The sequence below is a fragment of the Somniosus microcephalus genome, chromosome 4 (assembly GCF_052327205.1).
Source record: "Somniosus microcephalus isolate GS21.2 chromosome 4, FLI_Smic_1.0, whole genome shotgun sequence".
In the NCBI taxonomy this organism is placed as follows: Eukaryota; Metazoa; Chordata; class Chondrichthyes; order Squaliformes; family Somniosidae; genus Somniosus; species Somniosus microcephalus.
In genome coordinates this window covers 90,027,253-90,047,706 of record NC_140990.1, presented here as the reverse complement: position 1 = coordinate 90,047,706, position 20,454 = coordinate 90,027,253, and the positions used below count along the sequence as shown (strand labels likewise).

Sequence of the window (20,454 nt, the reverse complement as noted above, 5' to 3'; positions counted from 1 at the left end):
CGAAACGGTGGTAAAAGTTTACCATGCCTAGGAATTCCTGCAGGGCTTTTATGTTCTGCGGGCGTGGAAAGGATGTCACTGCCTCTACCTTCGAAGGTAAAGGAACCGCTCCCTCTGAGGTGATGCGATGCCCCAGGAAGTCAATTTGGTGCAGGCCAAACTGACACTTGGCCGGGTTGATAATCAGGCCACGTTGGCTGAGGCGTCGAAAAAGGGTGCGTTGGTGACAGGTATGTTCTTCCTTAGTAGGACTGGCAATTAGAATATCATCCAGGTAGACGAAGAAGAACTTGAGGTCCCGCAGCACGGAGTCCATCAGGCGTTGGAAAGCCTGGGCGGCGTTCTTTAACCCAAATGGCATCCGTAAAAACTCGAAGAGGCTGAATGGGGTGATGACTGCGGTCTTCTGGACGTCCTGTGGATGAACTGGGACCTGGTGGTAGCCCCGGACGAGGTCGACTTTTGAGAACACGGTGTTCCCTGCCAAATGGGCAGAGAAATCCTGGATATGGGGGATCGGGTACCGATCAGGAGTGGTGGCGTCGTTTAATCGTCGATAGTCGCCGCATGGCCGCCATCCGCCGCCAGGCTTCGGGACGATATGGAGGGGTGAAGACCAGGGACTATTCGACCGGCGAATAATCCCTAACCGTTCCATGGTTGCGAACTCCGCCTTTGCGACCGCCAGCTTGCCAGGTTCCAGGCGCCGGGCCCGCGTGTAGACCGGGGGGCCGTTGGTGGTGATGTGGTGTTCCACACCATGTTTCGTGGCTGTGGAGGAGAACGTGGGTCTTGTCAGGTCGGGGAATTCGCTGAGCAGGCGAGCGAACTCATCAGGAGTCGGGAACGCACAGGAGACGGTGCGTGACATAGTGTTACTATGGTAACATGGAAGAGAATTCAAAGTTGCTGCGTTGATCAGCCGCCGGTTCCTAACGTCGACCAGGAGGCTGTTGGCGCACAGGAAATCCGCGCCGAGGAGGGGCTGGGAAACTTTGGCCGTAACAAACTCCCAGTGAAAACGTTGCCCCCCGAGGCACAACTCCACTCGCCGTCTGCCGAAGGTCCGAATTGCTCCGCCATTGGCCACTTCAAGGGCAGGGCCGTGATTCCCCGTCTGCACATCGAGGGCGGACGCGGGTAAAATGCTGTACTGCGCTCCGGTGTCGCACAGAAAACGACGACCGGAGAGAGTATCAGTGATGAAGAGCAATTTTCCCGCGTTGCCGATCGCCATCGCGGCCGCGGGGTGCCCGTTAGACCCGTTCCTCGGTGGTCGCAGTGTCAGTCGTTGGTTTTTTGGGGGAAAACTGCAGGGAGGGCGGCAACGCCTCGCCTTCGCGCCGAACTGCGCGTGGTAGAAACACAGCCCAGCAGGCTGACGAGTTGGCGCGGTGTCTCCAGGGGATGGATGCCTCGTGGCGGCGCAGTACTGCCGAGTTACAGCGAAAATTTTGTCAGCCTCCGCAGCGAGTGTTGCGCAGTCTTCAGTTTCAGATCTGGCCAGGGCAGCTTGTACCTGTTCAGGCTGTTGGCTGAGGAAAATCTCGCGGAATAGGAAACATTCCCGTTCTGAGCCCAGGAGTGTGAGCATTTGGCTCATCAACTCTGAAGGCTTGGAGTCCCCGAGCCCGGGCATAGCGAGTAATCGAGAGGCGCGCTCCGATTTTGTGAGCCCGAAAACCTGCAGTAACCACGCTTTGAGGGTTTCATACTTGCGCTCCGTTGGGGGGTTTTCGAGGAGGCTGACGATCCGAGAGGCGGTAGAGCTGTCGAGTGCGGAGACCACAAAAAGATACTTGGTCTGATCCGCATCGATGTTCCTCAGGGCGAACTGGGCCTCGACCTGAATAAACCACGAGGGCGCTTGCTGCTCCCAGAACTGCGGTAGCTTTAGCGAAACGGCGTTTGCTTCCATGCTGTGCTCTTCTTTTGTGAAAACGTTCACAAAAACGGGGCCACCAATGTAGGAATTAACGAATTCCTACGAATAACAGAGATCGACACAAGAGAACAATCAAATAGGTCTTTACTCAACGGAGATGCCACGAGGACTGCCGGGGCAGTCCCGTGGTTTGCGACGTGACGTCATCGTGTTTGCCCGCGTTTTCCCGCGCTCTTAAAGGGGCCACGCCCCGTACATGCAAACTCTATATACAAAACACAGTAATGCCTAACACAATGGTACAGGTTTAGGCTGGTGTTAGAACATCGTTAAAGAGAATTATATACAGTTAGCCAGAGTCATTCAGTGGTTCTGCCACAGAACGGTCCCTTCTGAATGCTGAAACAGGAGGGGGCTTTGCCAACCACAGGAGAGGGGAATCCTCGTTTGAGGAAAAAGGAAGACACAGCGGAAGTGCTGCTATGGAAGGTAGAATCATCGTCAGACCAGATGCAACAGAGATGGAGAAACTGGGAGAATGGAATGGAGTCCTCTCGCCGCCATCTTTATGAGGGGCAGACAAACCAATGTGTACTGATAAAGGATACAAGTAACACAACATAAAAACAAAGTATTCCCTCTTCTGGTTTATGTAGCATTAAATACAAATGAAATTCATATTTTTGGGAGGCATAAAGCTTGTTTATTTGGAAAAAAAATTAAATGTCCTTATTTGGATGTTGGCCATCTTTGTGAGGGGCAGACAAAAGGGGGGAACAAGTAAAACATTAAAATTAAAATACACCCTTCTAACATTTTGTACAGTAAGAACTATAAAAATGTCCAACTCGGCTGGAACAAATAAAGACCTTTCACAAATATTTTTTAAAATGCCCATATAGGGAGTAGCGTCCATCTTTGTAAGGGGCAGTGGTGTTTCATGTGGTATGGTTTAATGCAATTGGTGCAGCTGTGCCCCTAACAAAGATGGTGACGATGGAGGTGGGGTTTTTGCAAAAGCGTGGCTGACGTGCGACGCCGAGCAGGGCAAGCACGCATGCGTGAGCAGCGGTTGTCAGAAGTGTTGGGGGAAGTTCGAGCCGCTGTTGTGTTTTTTTTTCCTTTCCTGCACTCATCGACGAAAGCCGTTTGACGGTCGCCGGTGTTGCCATGGCTTCGGGGGCGGCGCTTGCCAACCGCGCGCGCCGGCACAAGTGGGCCATCGAGCTCACCCTTAGCAACAGTAGGTGAGCGGCCAGGGGGCAGGCCGCGCAGCCTGGGGCTCGAGTGGGAGGCGGAAGCCGGGAGTGCTGCCTCGCTTCCTCGGGGGAAGTGGCAGCAGCTCTCTGGCTTTTTGGTTAGTGGGTGGATGTATCCCAAAACTTTGCAACATGGGGTTTTTTATGCAACTTTTCCACCTCGTGTTGCCCATCGACACCCAGCCTCTTTCAAGAAACCCCCCCCCCCCATAACCCCTCAGGTGCCAGTTGGCATCATTCTCGGGGGTTGTGACCCCCAAGGTGCCATCTTGTTTTGGCTCCCAGGAGGGCGTCTTCCGAAACAGGGAGATTGCCCGTTCCCGGGGGAACCGGATGCCACCTGCGTGCTGGCACTCTCGACGCATTGCCGTGTTGACTTGGAGGGCGCCTCTGGTGGCGTTGGCACTGCCTCACTTTAATGGGGCGGGTGTAGTAGTTGCTGGCTGATGAACACCCACTTTCGCAGCCCGCCTTGTGCTTTCTCGCGGTAGTTTAGTTGATGCGACGTTGGCGTGCACCATTGGGTGGCTAGTCTGGTTTAGTTGGCACTGCCGATATTGGCACTACAATGGGCATCCTGATGGTGAGACTCCCTCTTTAAAAGGGGTCCCTGATGGAGAGACTCCCTCTTTAAAAGGGGTCCCTGATGGAGAGACTCCCTCTTTAAAAGGGGGTCCCTGATGGAGAGACGCCCTCTTTAAAAGGGGTCCCCGATGGAGAGACTCCCTCTTTAAAAGGGGTCCCCGATGGAGAGACTCCCTCTTTAAAAGGGGTCCCCGATGGAGAGACTCCCTCTTTAAAAGGGGTCCCCGATGGAGAGACTCCCTCTTTAAAAGGGGTCCCTGATGGAGAGACTCCCTCTTTAAAAGGGGTCCCTGATGGAGAGACTCCCTCTTTAAAAGGGGTCCCCGATGGAGAGACTCCCTCTTTAAAAGGGGTCCCTGATGGAGAGACTCCCTCTTTAAAAGGGGGTCCCTGATGGAGAGACGCCCTCTTTAAAAGGGGTCCCCGATGGAGAGACTCCCTCTTTAAAAGGGGTCCCCGATGGAGAGACTCCCTCTTTAAAAGGGGTCCCTGATGGAGAGACTCCCTCTTTAAAAGGGGTCCCGGATGGAGAGACGCCTTTGTTAGAGGGGTTCCTGAAGAGGTTGCTCCCTCTCATGAGGTGACCGTTAACATGATCCGCTCTCTCTCTTTCTCTCTTAGGGGCCGTGATCGACAGTGCGGGCAGGGCGACTCCATTTACCCTGTTGGATATTCGGACAAGCAGCTGCCAGACACCAGCGTCCAAGAAACTGACCGCATTCTGGTTGAGAAAGTAAGATTTAAAATATTCAATCTTGGCACATGGCTGTCGCTGGCAAGGCTGGCATTTATCGCCTCTCCTTCGTTGCCCTGAGAGAAAGGTGGTGAGCCTTCATCTTGAAATGCAGTCCATCTGGTGAGGGTGCTCGCTCAGTGCTGCTCGGGACATCCTCTCTGTCGGGTGGTGAAAGGTCAGTGTCTGACCTGCTGACCCCACCCAGTTCCCCCATCAGAGAGCGGAGACCTTAAGAAATAGGAGCAGGAGTAGGACTTTCGGCCCTTTGAGCCCACTCCGCCATTCAATAAGATCATGGCTGATCTTCAACCTTAACTCCACCTTCCTTCACTATCCCCATATCCCTTGATTCCCCTAGAGTCCAAAAATCTATCGATCTCTGTTTTGAATATACTCAATGACTGAGCCTCCACAGCCCTCTGGGGCAGAGAATTCCAAAGATTCACCACCCTCTGAGTGAAGAAATTTCTCCTCATCTCAGTCCTAAATGGGCGACCCCTTATTCTGAGACTGTGACCCCAGGTTCTAGACTCCCCAGTCAGGGGAAACATCCTCCCTACATCTACCCTGTCAAGCCCTGTAAGAATTTTGTATGTTTCAGAAACCTTCATCCCCTCTTGTCTGGGGCTGGATTTGACCCGAGGTCCCCAGTATTGCCAACTCTCGATTCCGTTGCGACCTACGTGATTTCTGGAGTGAAATAAAGCTTCACTCGCGATGGGAATGCCTAAATCTCTGGATTTTTGGGGGGGGAAAGTATGCGATTTGCATGCGCGCGGGGAAGAATACGGCATAAGAGCCGGTCAGAGACTGGGTATTCTGCGGCGAGTGTCTCACCTCCTGACTCCCCAAAGCCTTTCCACCATCTACAAGGCACAAGTCAGGAGTGTGATGGAATACTCTCCACTTGCCTGGATGAGTGCAGCTCCAACAACACTCAAGAAGCTCGACACCATCCAGGACAAAGCAGCCCGCTTGATTGGCACCCCGTCCACCACCTTAAACATTCACTCCCTCCACCACCGGTGTACCGTGGCTGCAGTGTGTACCATCTACAAGATGCACTGCAGCAACTCGCCAAGGCTTCTTTGTCAGCACCTCCCAAACCCGCAACCTCCTAGAAGGACAAGGGCAGCAGGCACATGGGAACACCACCACCTCCAAGTTCCCCTCCAAGTCACACACCATCCTGACTTGGAAGTATATCGATGTTCCTTCATCGTCGCTGGGTCAAAATCCTGGAACTCCCTCCCTAACAGCACTGTGGGAGCACCTTCACCACACGGACTGCAGCGGTTCAAGGTGGCGGCTCACCATTTTCTCAAGGGCAATTAGGGATGGGCAATAAATGCTGGCCTTGCCAGCGACTCCTACATTCCATAAACGAATAAAATAAAAATTTGCGCACGTGCAGAAAAAAACCAATGACGCCCGATTAGCCCTGCCAGGCAGTGAAGAAAATTGGTGAATGAAGACTCAGCAATTGGAATGGAAGGGCCCAGCATCGACGGTGTGATAAGCATTTGGTCATGGTTGTTGCGAGACGCTCAAACCTGGAAGCTAGGTGGTCGTTAGGGAAGCAGCCAGAAGCAAGAGCTTTAAACACAGGTAAATAAATAAACCTCACCCGGGCCCAACATACTCAGCACCGTGAGGGAAGAATCGACAGCCACTGGCTAGAATGGGGTGGGGAAGGGCTTTATTAAAAAATAAGCGGTCAGTAGACCTGGAGTGCTGTACAACTGCAACTGGAAATGGGTTTGTGAAGTTAGAGATTAAAAGAATTATGTACCTAATAGAAAAATAGCAGCAGGAGTAGGCCATTCGGCCCTTCGAGCCTGCTCCGCCATTCAATGTGATCATGGCTGATCCTCTATCTCAATACCATATTCCCGCTCTCTCCCCATACCCCTTGATGCCTTTTGTGTCTAGAAATCTATCTATCTCCTTCTTAAATATATTCAGTGACTTGGCCTCCACAGCCTTCTGTGGTAGAGAATTCCACAGGTTCACCACCCTCTGAGTGAAGACATTTCTCCTCATCTCAGTCCTAAATGTCCTACCCCGTATCCTGAGACTGTGACCTCTCGTTCTAGACCCCCCCAGCCAGGGGAAACATCCTCCCTGCATCCAGTCTGTCTAGCCCTGTCAGAATTTTATACGTTTCCATGAGATCCCCTCTCATTCTTCTAAACTCTAGTGAATACAGGCCTAGTCGATCCAATCTCTCCTCATACGACAGTCCTGCCATCCCAGGAATCAGTCTGGTGAACCTTCGCTGCACTCCCTCTATGGCAAGTATATCCTTTCTTAGGTAAGGAGACCAAAACTGCACACAGTACTCCAGGTGTGGTCTCACCAAGGCCCTGTATAACTATAGTAAGACATCCTTGCTCCTGTACTCAAATCCTCTTGCAATGAAGGCCAACATATCATTTGCCTTCCTAACTGCTTGCTGCACCTGCATGTTTGCTTTCAGTGACTGGTAATTAAATAATAACCTCGGTGCATTTGGGAACCACTGTTACAGGGAATGGGGTGGAGGCGTTTTTAAGGTTCTAAAGCAGTAAACAGAACAGTTGTAAATAAATGAATTGACTTGTTCTACAGTGGACTTTGGGGTAGGGTTGCTAACCCTCCGAGTTTGCCCTGGAGTCCCCAGGAATTAATGATACATCTGGGCACTGCCACAAGCAACACCTGGAAGAAAAATAATCTGGCCCCGCAAAGAAAATTGTGCGTTTTTGTCATTTTCTTTAAGCGCGTTTGTTTTTTGGTTATCAAACGACCACAGTTCCGGAAAGAGTTCCGGTCAAAAGCAGAGCGAGACCAGCCTGCGAACAACGTGACAGCGTGGCCACTGTATTCACCTCCTCCTGTTTCTTAACGTCAGTAATCGATCAGTGGTGGCCGAACGCGCTTCCTGTCCAGAGCAAAGGTCGCGGAATGCGCTTCCTAACCACAAGCAAAGATCAGTGAGGGGTCGGGTCAGGTCGGGGGGAAAAAATAGCAACGCCTGATTTCTATACCAAATCTCATGATTTTTAAGAGTTTGTCTCCTGATATTTTTTTTTACTTCGTTTTATGGGATGTGGGCATCACTGCCAAGGCCAGCATTTATTGCCCATCCCTAATTGCCCCTTGAGAAGGTGGTGGTGAACTGCCTTCTTGAACCGCTGCAGTCCGTGTGGTGAAGGTACTCCCTCAGTGCTGTTAGGGAGGGAGTTCCAGGATTTTGACCCAGCAACGATGAAGGATCGGCGATATACTTCTAAGTCAGGATGGTGTGTGACTTGGAGGGGAACTTGGAGCTGGCGGTGTTCCCATGCGCCTGCTGCCCTGTCCTTCTAGGTGGAAAAGGTCGGGGGTTTGGGAGGTGCTGCCGAAGAAGCCTTGGTGAGTTGCTGCAGTGCATCTTGTAGATGGTACACACTGCAGACACGGTACGCCGGTGGTGGAGTGAGTGAATGTTTAAGGTGGTGGATGGGGTGCCAGTCAAGCGGGCTGCTTTGTCCTGGATAGTGTCGAGCTTCTTGAGTGTTGTTGGAGCTGCACTCATCCAGGCAAGTGGAGAGTATTCCATCACACTCCTGACTTGTGCCTTGTAGATGGTGGAAAGGCTTTGGGGAATCAGGAGGTGAGACACTCGCCACAGAATACCCAGCCTCTGACCTGCTCTTGTTGCCACAGTATTTATGTGGCTGGTCCAGTTAAGTTTCTGGTTAATGGTGACCCCCAGGATGTTGATGGTGGGGGATTTGGTGATGGTAATGCCGTTGAATGTCAAGGGGAGGTGGTTAGACTCTATCTTGTTAGAGATAGTTATCAGCCCAAGCCTGAACGTCATCCAGGTCTTGTTGCATGCGTTTGGGTTGGCAATACTGTGTCCCAGGGGTTGAACGGTCAGTGTCCGACCCTCCGCTCCCTTCCCTGCCGTTACTGACCTGCGCTCGCTTTCTGCTTTCAGCGTTGCTGGGACATCGCCTTGGGTCCGCTGAAGCAGGTGCCCATGAATCTGTTCATCATGTACATGGCCGGCAACACCATCTCCATCTTCCCCATCATGATGGTGTGCATGATGGCCTGGAGACCCATACAGGCCCTGATGTCCATGTCAGCAAGTGAGTACCACATCGAATTTACAGCACAGAAACAGGCCATTCGGCCCAACTGCTCCATGCTGGTGTTTATGCTCCACACCCTACATCATCTCACCCTTTCAGCGTATTCTTCTGTACCTTTCTCCCTCATGTGCTTATCTAGCTTCCCCTTAAATGCATCTATGCTATTCGCCTTGTGGTAGCAACAACAACTTGCATTTATATAGAGCCTTTAATGGAGTAAAGCATTCACGGGAGCGATTATCAAACAAAATTTGACACAGAGCCATTATTAGTGATTATTAATATCACTAATAAGCTGATATTAGGGCAGGTGACCAAAAGCTTGGTCAAAGAGGTAGGTTTTAAGGAGCGTCTTAAAGGAGGAGGGAGAGGTTTAGGGAGGGAATTCCAGAGCTTAGGGCCTCGGCAGCCGAAGCCACGGCCGCCAATGGTGGAGCGATTAAAATCGGGGATGCGCAGGAGGCCAGAATTGGAGGAGCGCAGAGGTCTGGGAGGATTGTAGGGCTGGAGGAGTTTACAGAGATAGGGAGGGGTGAGGCCATGGAGGGAGTTGGCTGGGGGGAGGGGGGGGGGGGACAAAATGGATGAGACTTTGAAAGTCGAGCCGTTGCTCAACTGGGAGCCAATGTAGGTCCACATTCTCACCACTCTGGGTAAAGAAGTTTCTCTTGATACCAGAACTGAGAGGATATACTTATCAGGAAAGGCGAACAGGCTGGGGCTCTTCTCTAATTAAAAAAAAAAAGAGGCGGCTGAGGGCTGATCTGATAGAGGGCTTTAAAATTATGAAAGGGTTCAATTGGGTAGACGTAGAGAAGATGTTTCCACTTTTTAAAATTCGTTTTTATGGGATGTGGACGTCGCTGGCAAGGCCAGCATTTATTGCCCATCCCTAATTGCCCTCGAGAAGGTGGTGGTGAGCCGCCTTCTTGAACCGCTGCAGTCCCTGTAGTGAAGGTACTCCCACAGTGCTGTTAGGGAGAGAGTTCCAGGATTTTGACCCAGCGACGATGAAGGATCGGCGATATATTTCTAAGTCAGGATGGTGTGTGACTTGGAGGGGAACTTGGAGGTGGTGGTGTTCCCATGCACCTGCTGCCCTTGTCCTTCTAGGTGGAAGAGGTCGCGGGTTTGGGAGGTGCTGCCGAAGAAGCCTTGACGAGTTGCTGCAGTGCATCTTGTAGATGGTACACACTGCACACTTGTGGAGGGGAGTCCAAAACTAGGGGCCATAAATATAAAATAGTCGCTACTCCTCCTGTAAGTTGTACGTGGAGGCTCCCGGTGAGGTTAGTCCGGGGTCAGCAGGCTGACCTGGGCGACACTTCCCGGGTTTCCGTATGAAGGCTGTAGCCAGCTGGGCGAGAGCCTCTGGAGGCTGGCTATCTGGTGCCCCTGGTTCCCCGTATCCCCACGGGAGTTGGCGATCTTGGGACAGGAGAAATCTTGGTTAATAATTACGTGGCTTGGATGGCTTTAGTGTCTCCCAACGGGTGGGGTTCAAATATTCCGCCAACCCGTTTGAGGCTGCAAGTTTTTGACTGTTTCATTCTGGGGATGTGAACGTCGCTGGCAAGGCCGGCACTTATTGCCCGTTCCTAGTTGCCCCTTGGGAAGGTGGTGGCCTAACGCCCTCTTGAACCGGTTTCGTACAACTGAGTGGCTCGCTTGGCCACTTCAGACGGCAGTTAAGCGTCGACCACATTGGCGTGGGACCGGAGCAACATACAGTCACATATGGGTACGGGTGGCAGGTTTCTGTCCATCGCGGGGCATTAATGAACCAATTTTCCACCAATCGCTAAAAAGCGGATTATCCGGTCATTTATCTCTTTGCTATTTGTGGGATCTTGCAATGTAGGAAAAGCGGCAGCCAATTTGCAACAGTAACTACACTTCAAAAAGTACTTTGTTAGCTGTAACGTGCTTTAGGACGTCCTCAGGTCATGAAAGGCGCTATATAAATGCAAGTTCCTGCGGCTTCATAATCACTGATTTTAGAGTCATGGGGGGAAAATTCAGTTGGCTGCACCACCCGTTAGCGCCTTAAGAGGGCGCTAAGTGGGTCGCAAGACACTGGCCACACCTCCCGCTAAATTCAGCGGGACGCTAGTGGGGGCGCTAGCCGTTAGCGCTGCACCGCTACCGATGATGTCACCGGAAGCGCCCTCTGATTTACCGCAGGACGCTATGTGCGACTGGTTCAGGGGGGCCTACCTGCGGCGGTGGAGGCACAAATTAAAGGAGGTGCAGGGCGGGGCGGCCATTTTTGTTGTTGGCCACCTGCCTGCGCTACGGTCCCCAGCCTCCTGAACCCCCCCCCCCCCGCGGAGTGCCGGCTGCATTCCAAGAGCCCGGCACTTCTCCTCGGTGCCGGGCTCTTTTGCCGGCACTCGCGATCCTCGGGGGCCCAGCTGGGCCCCAGATCGCGCTGAACAAGGCCCCTCCCCTTTAAGTAGGGGCGGAAGGCCTGCAGTACCGCAGCGTGACGTGCCGCAGCGTGTGGCGCCACGATATTCAGTCGCAGCGCCCCAAGAGGGATGCGGGGCGCCTCCAGTAGCGCCGTGCTTCCCTTTGGGGCGCTACCACTCAATTTCCGGCGGGCGGCCGCGAATGCTTCCGGGGCGCTACTTTTAGCGCCCCGGCGAGGCTGGCGCCCCAAACGGGGCAAAATCAATTTCTCCCCCATAGAGTTATACAGCACAGAAAGAGGCCCTTCGGCCCATCGTGTCCGCGCCGGCCATCAATCCCTGTCTATTCTAATCCCATTTTCCAGCACTTGGTCCGTAGCCTTGTATGCTATAGCGTTTCAAGTGCTCATCCAAATACTTCTTGAATGTTGTGAGGGTTCCTGCCTCTACCACCCTTTCAGACAGTGAGTTCCAGATTCCAACCACCCTCTGGGTGAAAAAGTTTTTCCTCAAATCCCCTCTAAACCTCCTGCCCCTTACCTTGAAACTATGCCCCCTGGTTATTGACCCCTCTACTAAGGGGAAAAGTTCCTTTCTATCTACCCTATCTATGCCCCTCATAATTTTGTACACCTCAATCAGGTCCCCCCTCAGCCTTCTCTGCTCCAAGGAAAACAACCCCAGCCTGTCCAGTCTCTCTTCATAGCTGAAGCGCTCCAGCCCAGGTAACATCCTGGTGAATCTCCTCTGCACCCTCTCCAATGCAATCACATCCTTCCTATAGTGTGGTGACCAGAACTGCACACAGTATTCCAGCAGTGGCCTCACCAGTGTTTTGTGCAGCTCCATCACAACCTCCCTGCTCTTATATTCTATGCCTCGGCTAATGAAGGCAAGTATCCCATATGCCTTTTTAACCACCTTATATACCTGTCCTGCTGCCTTCAGGGATCTATGTACATGCACACCAAGGTCCCTCTGATCCTCTGTCCTTCCTAGGGTCCTACCATTCATTGTGTATTCCCTTGCCTTGTTAGTCCTCCCAAAATGCATCACCTCACACTTTTCAGGGTTAAATTCCATTTGCCGCTGTTCTGCCCATCCGACCAGCTGATGACCAGCTTTTTATTTCTAGATTTTGACTTCCAATTCTCAAACCGCCGCAGCGGGATGTGAACTCACGGCCTCGGGATTATTTGTCCGGGCCTCTGGATTACATTAACGGAGCCACTACGCTCACCGTACCCGCTTGTAGGAAGCTGTAAGTCCGCCAGTGTGCTCCCAACACCTGCTCCAGTCCCAGTCAGCCGTGGCTCTGTCGATCTCACCCTCTCCTCTCAGAGTCCGAAGGTCGTGGGGCCGACACTCCCGGTGCCAGTACTGAGGGAGCGCTGCACTGTTGGAGATGCCGTCTTTCGGATGAGACGTGAAACTGAGGCCCCGTTGGTAAATATTGGGCCGTACCGGGAGAACTCCCGCCCAGCTCTTCTTTCAGTGGTGGCCGTGAGATCTTTTGCATCCACCTGAGAGGGTAGGCGGGGCTCTCGGTTTAACATGTCATCCGAAAGACGGCACCTCCGACAGTGCAGTACTGGCACTGGAGTTAAGCGGGGTGTGTCCCCGATCGGAGAGTGAGATAGCGCGCGGTCACCCCGTATTTGGTCGACACAGACTCTCCCTGCAAAGGTCTCTCAGCTGAAATGCAAGTCAATACCAACATACCCAGCTCAGCAAAACAAAAAAATGGCCATTGGAGCAGCTCTAGCCATCTCCTGCCCCTTTTAATGCATCTCTTTACATAAGAGCATAAGAAATACGAGGAGGAGTGGGCCATACGGCCCCTCGCGCCTGCTCTGCCATTCAATAAGATCATGGCTGATCTTCGATCTCAACTCCACTTTCCCACCCGATCCCCATATTCCTTGATTCCCTTAGTGCCCAAGAATCTATCGATGTCAGCCTTGACTATCCACAGTCCTCTGCAGTAGGGAATTCCAAAGATTCATAACCCTCTGAGTGAAGAAATTTCTCCTCATCTCAATCCTAAATGGCCGACCTCATCCTGAGACCCCTGGTTCTAAACGCTGCAGCCAGGGAGAAACAGCCTCTCAGCATCTACCCTGTCGAGCCCTTTAAGAATTATATACGTTTCAATGAGATCACCTCGCATTCTTCTAAACTCCAGAGAGTATCGGCCCATTCTACACAATCTCTCATCATAGGACAGCCCTCTCATCCCAGGAATCAATCTAGTGAACCTTCGCTGCACCGCCTGCAGGGCAAGTATATCCTTCCTTAGATAAGGAGACCAGAACTGTGCCCAGTACTCCAGGTGTGGTCTCCCCAAGGCCCTGTACAATTGGAGCAAGACTTCCTTACTCTTATACTCCAAGCCCCTTGCAATAAAGGCTAATATACTATTTGCCTTCCTAATTGCTTGCTGTACCTAGAACCATAGAAACTTACAGCACAGTAGGAGGCCATTCGTCCTGTCGTGCCTGTGCTGGCTCTTTGAATGAGCAGTTGTGCTCAGTCCCACGTCCCCGCTTTGTGTTCGTAACCCTGTCAGTTCCTCATCCTTCAGTACCCGTCCAACTCCCTTTGAAAATCATTGATGGAATCAGCTCCCACCGCCTTTTCAGGTCGAGCGTTCCAGATCCCCACAACTCTGAGTGAAAACAATCCTCCTCATCTCCCCTCTAGATCTTTTAGCAATGATTATAAATCTATGGCCTCTGGTTATTGACCCACTCGCCAGAGGGAATGTTTTTTTCTCTATCTATTCTATCAAAATCTCACCCTCTTGAAAAGCTCTATTAAATCACCTCTGAACCTTCTCTGTTTCCAGGAGAACAGTCCGAACTTTTCCAACCTCTCCTCATAACTGAAGTCCCTCATCCCGGGTAACATCCTGGTAAACCTCCTCTGGGCCCTTTCTAAGGCCTTTACATCTTTCCTGAAGTGTGGGGCCCAGAATTGTCCACAACACTCCAGCTGAGGCCTAACCTGTGATTTATAAAGTTCCAGCATCATCTCTTTGCTTTTATATTCTATTCCTCTGTTTATAAATCCAAGTAACCCATATGCTTTTTTTAACCACCTTATCAACTTGCCCGGCCACCTTTAAGGATTTGTGTATCTGGACATCAAGGATTCTCTATCCATCTACACTTTTCAAAATCAGACCTGCATGTTAACTTTCTGTGATTTGTGTACACCTCCTCTGTACCCTTTCATTTACCAGTCCCTCCCCTCTTTTTAAAAAAAAAAAAAAAAAAAAAATTCTGCTTTTCTCTCTTTCTTTCAGCCTTCAAGCTCCTGGAGAGTTCCAGCCAGCAGTGGCTGCAGGGCCTGGTCTACCTCATCGGTAACCTGGTAGGGTTGGCACTGGCCGTCTACAAGTGCCAGTCGATGGGGCCCACCCACTCCTCAGACTGGCTGGCATTCATCGAGCCGCCTCAGGTGAGATCGGCGCTCGATCGTACGCAACTGGCGCATAGGAACAGGAGGCGGCCATTCAGCCCCTTGAGCCTGTTGCCATAGGGACAGGAGGCGGCCATTCAGCCCCTTAAGCCTGTTACCATAGGGACAGGAGGCGGCCATTCAACCCCTTGAGCCTGTTACCATACAAACAGGAGGCGGTCATTCAGTCCCTTGAGCCTGTTACCATAGGGACAGGAGGCAGTCATTCAGTCCCTTGAGCCTGTTACCATAGGGACAGGAGGCGGCCATTCAACCCCTTGAGCCTGTTACCATAGGAACAGGAGGCGGTCATTCAGTCCCTTGAGCCTGTTACCATAGGGACAGGAGGCGGCCATTCAACGCCTTGAGCCTGTTACCATAGGGACAGGAGGCGGCCATTCAGCCCCTCGGGCCTCTTCCGCCATTCAATTAGATTATGGCTGATCTGTATCTTAACTTAATCTACCCGCCTTGGTTCTGTAACCCTTAATACACTTTCCTAACAAAGAACTATCAAACTCAGTTTTGAAATTTTCATTGACCCACCCCCAGCCTCAAAAGCTTTTTGGCGGGAGAGAGTTCCAGATTTCCACTGCCCTTTGTGTGAAGAAGTGTTTCCCGACATCACCCCTGAACGGCCTAGCTCTAATTTTAAGGTTAGTCCAGGTAGTTACAGAGAAACTATTTCCTCTAGTGGGAGGGAGGGGCGGGGAGTCCAGAACAAGGGGACATGATCTTAAAATTAGTGATCGGCCGTTCAGGAGTGAAATCAGGAAGCACTTTTTTGGCCAAAGGCTAATAGAAATCTGGAACTCTCTCCCCCCATAGGCTGTGGATCCTTTCAGTTGGAGCTTTCAGGACTGAGGTAGATGGATTTTTGTTGGGTAAGGGTATCAAGGGATATGGAGCTATAGTGGATACTTGGAGTTGAGATACAGATCAGCCATGATCTGATTGATTGGCGAAACAGGCTCGAGGGGCTGACTGGCCTCCTCCTATCCCTGTGGTCCTATAAAACTGTCTGCCGCACAGGCGCTTAACTCTTAAAGCGACTGCCCCTTTAAGGGCACAAATTCCAAAACCTAATTATCCACCGGCATGGGGAATTGCCGCCAGTGGGGGCGCCCCGAGGCCAACCCCACTGGGATAAGCGAACTCCGCAGAGACCGGGGGACCTGGGTTCAAAACCGGCCTCAGACGGTGGACGGCTTGGGGGTCAAACATTGACCTTTCATCCTCATGGGACCTGGGTACAGATCCAGCCCCAGACGGTGGACTGGGTGGGAGGGGCCAAGAGACTGGCCTTTCACTCACTGAGGATCTTGTGGGGGTGGGGGGGGGGGGGGGCGGTGGTCAGATCCAGCCCCGGACGGTGCACTGGGTGGGTGGAATTTGGCCTCTAGGTTGGCGGCTGCCTGTAAATCCACCCCCTGCTCCTTCACTTGGGGAGAGGCCGGGCTATTCGAGTAGTAGGAAATGACTGGCTTTCTTTGGCCGGCATCGTGTGTGTGTGGCAGTTGGGAACCATTGCAGTTTTGTGATTTGATATTTAAACCTGTCACGGGGGTGTAACGGGCACCCCGTGACATTTTCAAGTGTGATGCTTTCTGGTGTTGGTATATGGAGATAGTTTCCTCGTCCCCCTCCTCCCCTCACATCATCGGAACAGTGCAGCACTTCCCTCACCGGCCCCTCCCGTGGCCTCTCTGCGGCAGATTGTCAGCTCAGTACCAAGTGAGAAGCAGCTTTGTGATGTGGGGCCACGCCGAATACTATTTCATGCCCCCGCCCAGTCCCTCATCAGAGAGAGAGAGGTGCCCTTCACCCCTCTCTGTCTGAGGCTCGGTTTGACCCCAGTTCCCCAGAAGGTGGAAGGTCAGCATCTGACCCCACCCAGTGCACCGTCTGGGGCTGGATCTGACCCCCCCCCAAGATCCTCAGTGAGTGAAAGGTCAGTCTCTTGGCCCCTCCCACCCAGGGCACCGTCTGGGACTGCATTTGTACCCAGGTCCCAAGAGGATGAAAGGTCAATGTTTGACCCCCAAGCCGTCCACCGTCTGAGGCCGGATTTGAACCCAAGTCACCTGGTCTGTGCTGAGTTAGCTTATCACACTGGGGTTGGGTAGTAGGACGGGTAATAGGATGGCTACAGCTAAGAGGGGGAGGGGACCAAAAAAAGGATCACCCAGGATTTGTTGTTCCTAATCTCTAACCAGTGACTTTTGCTGGAAAGTGTGTGTTGGGGGGGCGGGCGGGGAAGGGGGGGAGGTGGGGTCGGAGGCTCAGCCGCGATGCACTTCACGGTTGACTATTGCACCCGTAGACGTGCACTGAGCCACCTGCTGAGGTTTACTGGGAGGGGTGGTAGTAAGAGTTGGCGTTCTCGGGTGAGGAGGGGGAGAGGCTCGAGCGCAGCACCCAAACTGGTGCCGCACCGCGGTGGGCGAATGGGGCAGTGCTGGCCTGTGGGGCGAGTGACGGGCTCTTACCTGTTGTCTGCTGTGAGGAGGACGCAAAGAGGCTACAAAGGGATACGGACCAGTTATGTGAGTGGGAAAGAAGGTGGCAGATGGAGTAACAAGCAGAGTAGATCAGGGGGAACGAGTAGATATTTGGATTTTCAGAAGGCATTCAATAAGGTGCCACACAAGAGGTGCACATGATTAGGGCTCGTGGAATTGAGGGTAATATATTAATTGAGGATTGGTTAACGGACAGAAAACAGAGAGTAGGAATAAACGTGTCATTTTCAGGATGGCAGGCTGTAACTAGTAGAGTGCTGGAAGGATCAGTGCTTGGGCCTCAGCTATTCAAAATCTGTATTAATGACTTAGATGAGGGGAACGAGTGTCATGTATCCAAGTTTGCTGACGATACAAAGCTAGGTGGGAAAATAAGCTGTGAGGAGGATGCAAAGAGGTTGCCAAGGCATATAGGTGATTGGGCAAGAACATGGCAGATGGAGTATAATGTGGGGAAGTGTGAGGTTATTCACTTTGGTAGGAAGAATGAGAAAGCAGAGTATTTTTTATGTTCCAATGAGAGTATTTTTTGAAAATGTTGTAATTCAGAGGGATTTGGTTGTCCTTGTACAAGAATCACAGAAAGTTAACATGCTGGTACAGTAGGCAAATGGTAGGTTAGCATTTATTGCAAAGGGCTTGGAATACAAGAGGAAGTCTTGCTGCAATTATATAGGACTTTGGTGAGGCCACACCTGGAGTACTGCGCAGTTTTAGTCTCCTTCCCTAAGGAAGGATATACTTGCCTTGGAGGCGGTGCAACGAAGGTTCACTGGATTGATTCCTGGGATGAGAGGGCTGTCCTATGATGAGAGATTGTGTAGAATGGGCCTATACTCTCTGGAGTTTAGAAGAATGAGAGGCGATCTCATTGAAACATACAAGATTCTGAGGGGGATTGACAGGGTAGATGCTCTGAGGTTGTTTCCCCCTGGCTGGAGTGTCTAGAACTAGGGGACATAGTCTCAGGATAAGGGGTCGGCCATTTAAGACTGATGTGAGGAGGAATTTCTTCACTCAGTGGGTGGTGAATCTTTGGAATTCTCTACCCCTGTGGGTGCTCAGTTGTTGAGTATACTCGAGAGAGATCGATCGATTTGTGGGTACGGAGGGAATCAGGGAATGTGTGGATAGTGCGGGAAGGTGGAGTTGAGGTCGATGAGCAGGCACGAGGGGCGGTATGGCCGACTCCGGCTCCTATTTCTTATGTTCTTATGTTCTCACACAGAGAGTGGAGTACACGGGTGGGGGCATGATCCTGTGATGGTCCCACCCCCCCTCCTCGACGCTCGCAGAGACACAGCCCTCGGACCATCGACACCAGACTTACCCGCTGCCATCTTTTAACCTCGGACCAGGCTTCTTCCAGTCGAGCTGCCCTCCCACCACTGCCCCACGCGGACTTCCTCCATGGAGAGACACCTGGCTCAAGTACCTGTGGCTGATGTTGGAGGGGCTGAATGTGTTGGCGGGAGGACTGCGTGTGTTTATACGTTGTATTGATAAAATGATCCTTCGACCTCTCCCCCCACCCCCGTCTGCAGGACAATGGTGGTGGGGCCGAAGATGGAGAGGAGGCTCCTGAATCACAGAAAGGCCTCATTTTCCAGCTGAGCTCAGTCTTCGCTCTCTGACTCCTCTTCAGACAGAAGCTGGTGTGTCTGTTTGGCTCAGTCGGTCGGTCTCACTCTCCCCTCTGAGTCAGACGGTCATGGGTTCGAGCCCCCACTCCACAGACTCGAGCTCCCCGTAATCCAGGGCCGACACACTCACGGTGCCAGTACTGAGGGGAGCGCTGCACTTCGGAGGTGCCCGTCTTTCGGGTGAGACGTTAAACCCAGGGCTCCCCCCCTGTCTGCCCTCTCAGGTGGACATAAAAGATCCCATGGCCACCACTGGAAGAAGAGCAGGGGGGAGTTCTCCTGCAGCCTGATATTTATCCCTCAACTAACATCACTAAAAATAGGTTCCCTGGCCATTTGTGGCATTGGGCTTTGTGGGATCTTGCTGTGCACGCTATGGTTGCCGCCCTTTTCCCACAGAACGGCAGCGGGCTGCACTGCAAAAAGTCAGTCATTGAAAGAAAGAACTTGCATTTCTACAGCGCCTTTCCAAAGCACTTTACAGCCAATGAAGTACTTTTGGAGCGTAGTCACCCTTGTAATGTAGGCAACGCGGTGCAAGATCCCACAAACAGCACTGTGGTAATGACCAGGTCAGCTGTTGTGTTGGCCCCAGGACACCAGGGCGAACTCCCCCCCTGTTCTTCTAACAGTGGCCGTGGGATCTTTCACGTCCACCTGAGCGCGCAGACGGGACCTCGGTTTAAACGTCTCATCTGAAAGACGGCACCTCTGACACTGCAGCACTCCCTCAGCACAGGGAGGCACGTCATTTACCAGTGTGTGTGTGGGTGAGGGACTTGTTGAGTAGAGCGTTCCCTTTCCGGGAGACATTTGCTCCAAAGACAGCCTCTGAGCTGTGCCTGAATTTATTCCTCCCGTCACGGAGCTGTGGTGGGAAGTGGAGGCTGCGGTATCGTCAGGGTTTAGTGCCGGCTCGCGACAATCTGATTTCACTTTATTTATTGACGGTGTTTAAATTCTTGTTTCGTGTGGGGGGGTGATAGGCCGCTCACTGGAATGGCACTTGGGCTGTAGCGCTGTCCCCTTTAAGAGAGCGGCGGTTGCGTCTCCCCTCTCCTTTAAGGGACTGGTGGTCAGCCTATTCTGATTATTTTACTGGTGTAAAACTCATTCATCCATCCAGCCACAAGAGGGCAACGTTGTTGAACTTGACGGTCACGGTCTGACCATTAACCTCCATCGTTGCTGCTCCAGAATCACTCGTGTCAGATGCAGAGGGACAGCTGACCTGACCTGACCTCCCCCTGGAGACTGCGCCCTCTGCAGGGGTGGACCTGGGGGACTAATCAATATCCTTGGGTGTGGGGCGATATATTCAGCCAAGTTCTCGGCATGAGTTAGATTCTGCAGCAAAGAAAATGAAATGTCTTTTCAATTGTACCATAACTGAAATAAAGAGTTTTATCAAACCGAGCTCTCTGGGCACTGACTACTCTTAAGCTGGTGTGTCATTGAAATAGGAAAGAAGTCTTCCTGCAATCATATAGGGCCCTGGTGAGACCACATGTGGAGTACTGTGTGCAGTTTTGGTCTCCTTACTCAAGGAAGGATATACTTGCCATTGAGGGAGTGCAACGAAGGTTCACCAGACTGATTCCTGGGATGGATGGGTGGGGGGGGAATGTCCTATGAGGAGAGATTGAGTAAACTAGGCCTACATTCTCACGTTTAGAAAAATGAGAGGGGATCTCATTGAAGCATACAAAATTCTTACAGGGCTTGAAAGTGCAGATGCAGGGAGGATGTTTACCCTGGCTCGGGGAACTAGTTGTAAGAAATGTAATCCTTCGATTTCCTCCACCTCTCTCGCTGCCCACCGCACGG

The 20,454-nt window shown here is 52.0% G+C and overlaps 1 protein-coding gene across 1 annotated transcript; it reads left to right on the top strand.

Annotated features, from left to right (window-relative positions):
* The first annotated feature begins 2,923 nt into the window (after positions 1-2,923).
* On the top strand, positions 2,924-20,043 carry emc4 (ER membrane protein complex subunit 4). The gene is made up of 5 exons (XM_085985077.1): positions 2,924-3,132; positions 4,351-4,462; positions 8,433-8,586; positions 14,308-14,462; positions 18,213-20,043. The coding sequence occupies exons 1-5, from the start codon at positions 3,056-3,058 to the stop codon at positions 18,246-18,248; spliced, it is 534 nt and encodes a 177-aa protein (XP_085841203.1). The 5' UTR covers positions 2,924-3,055; the 3' UTR covers positions 18,249-20,043.
* Positions 20,044-20,454: the final 411 nt, after the last annotated feature.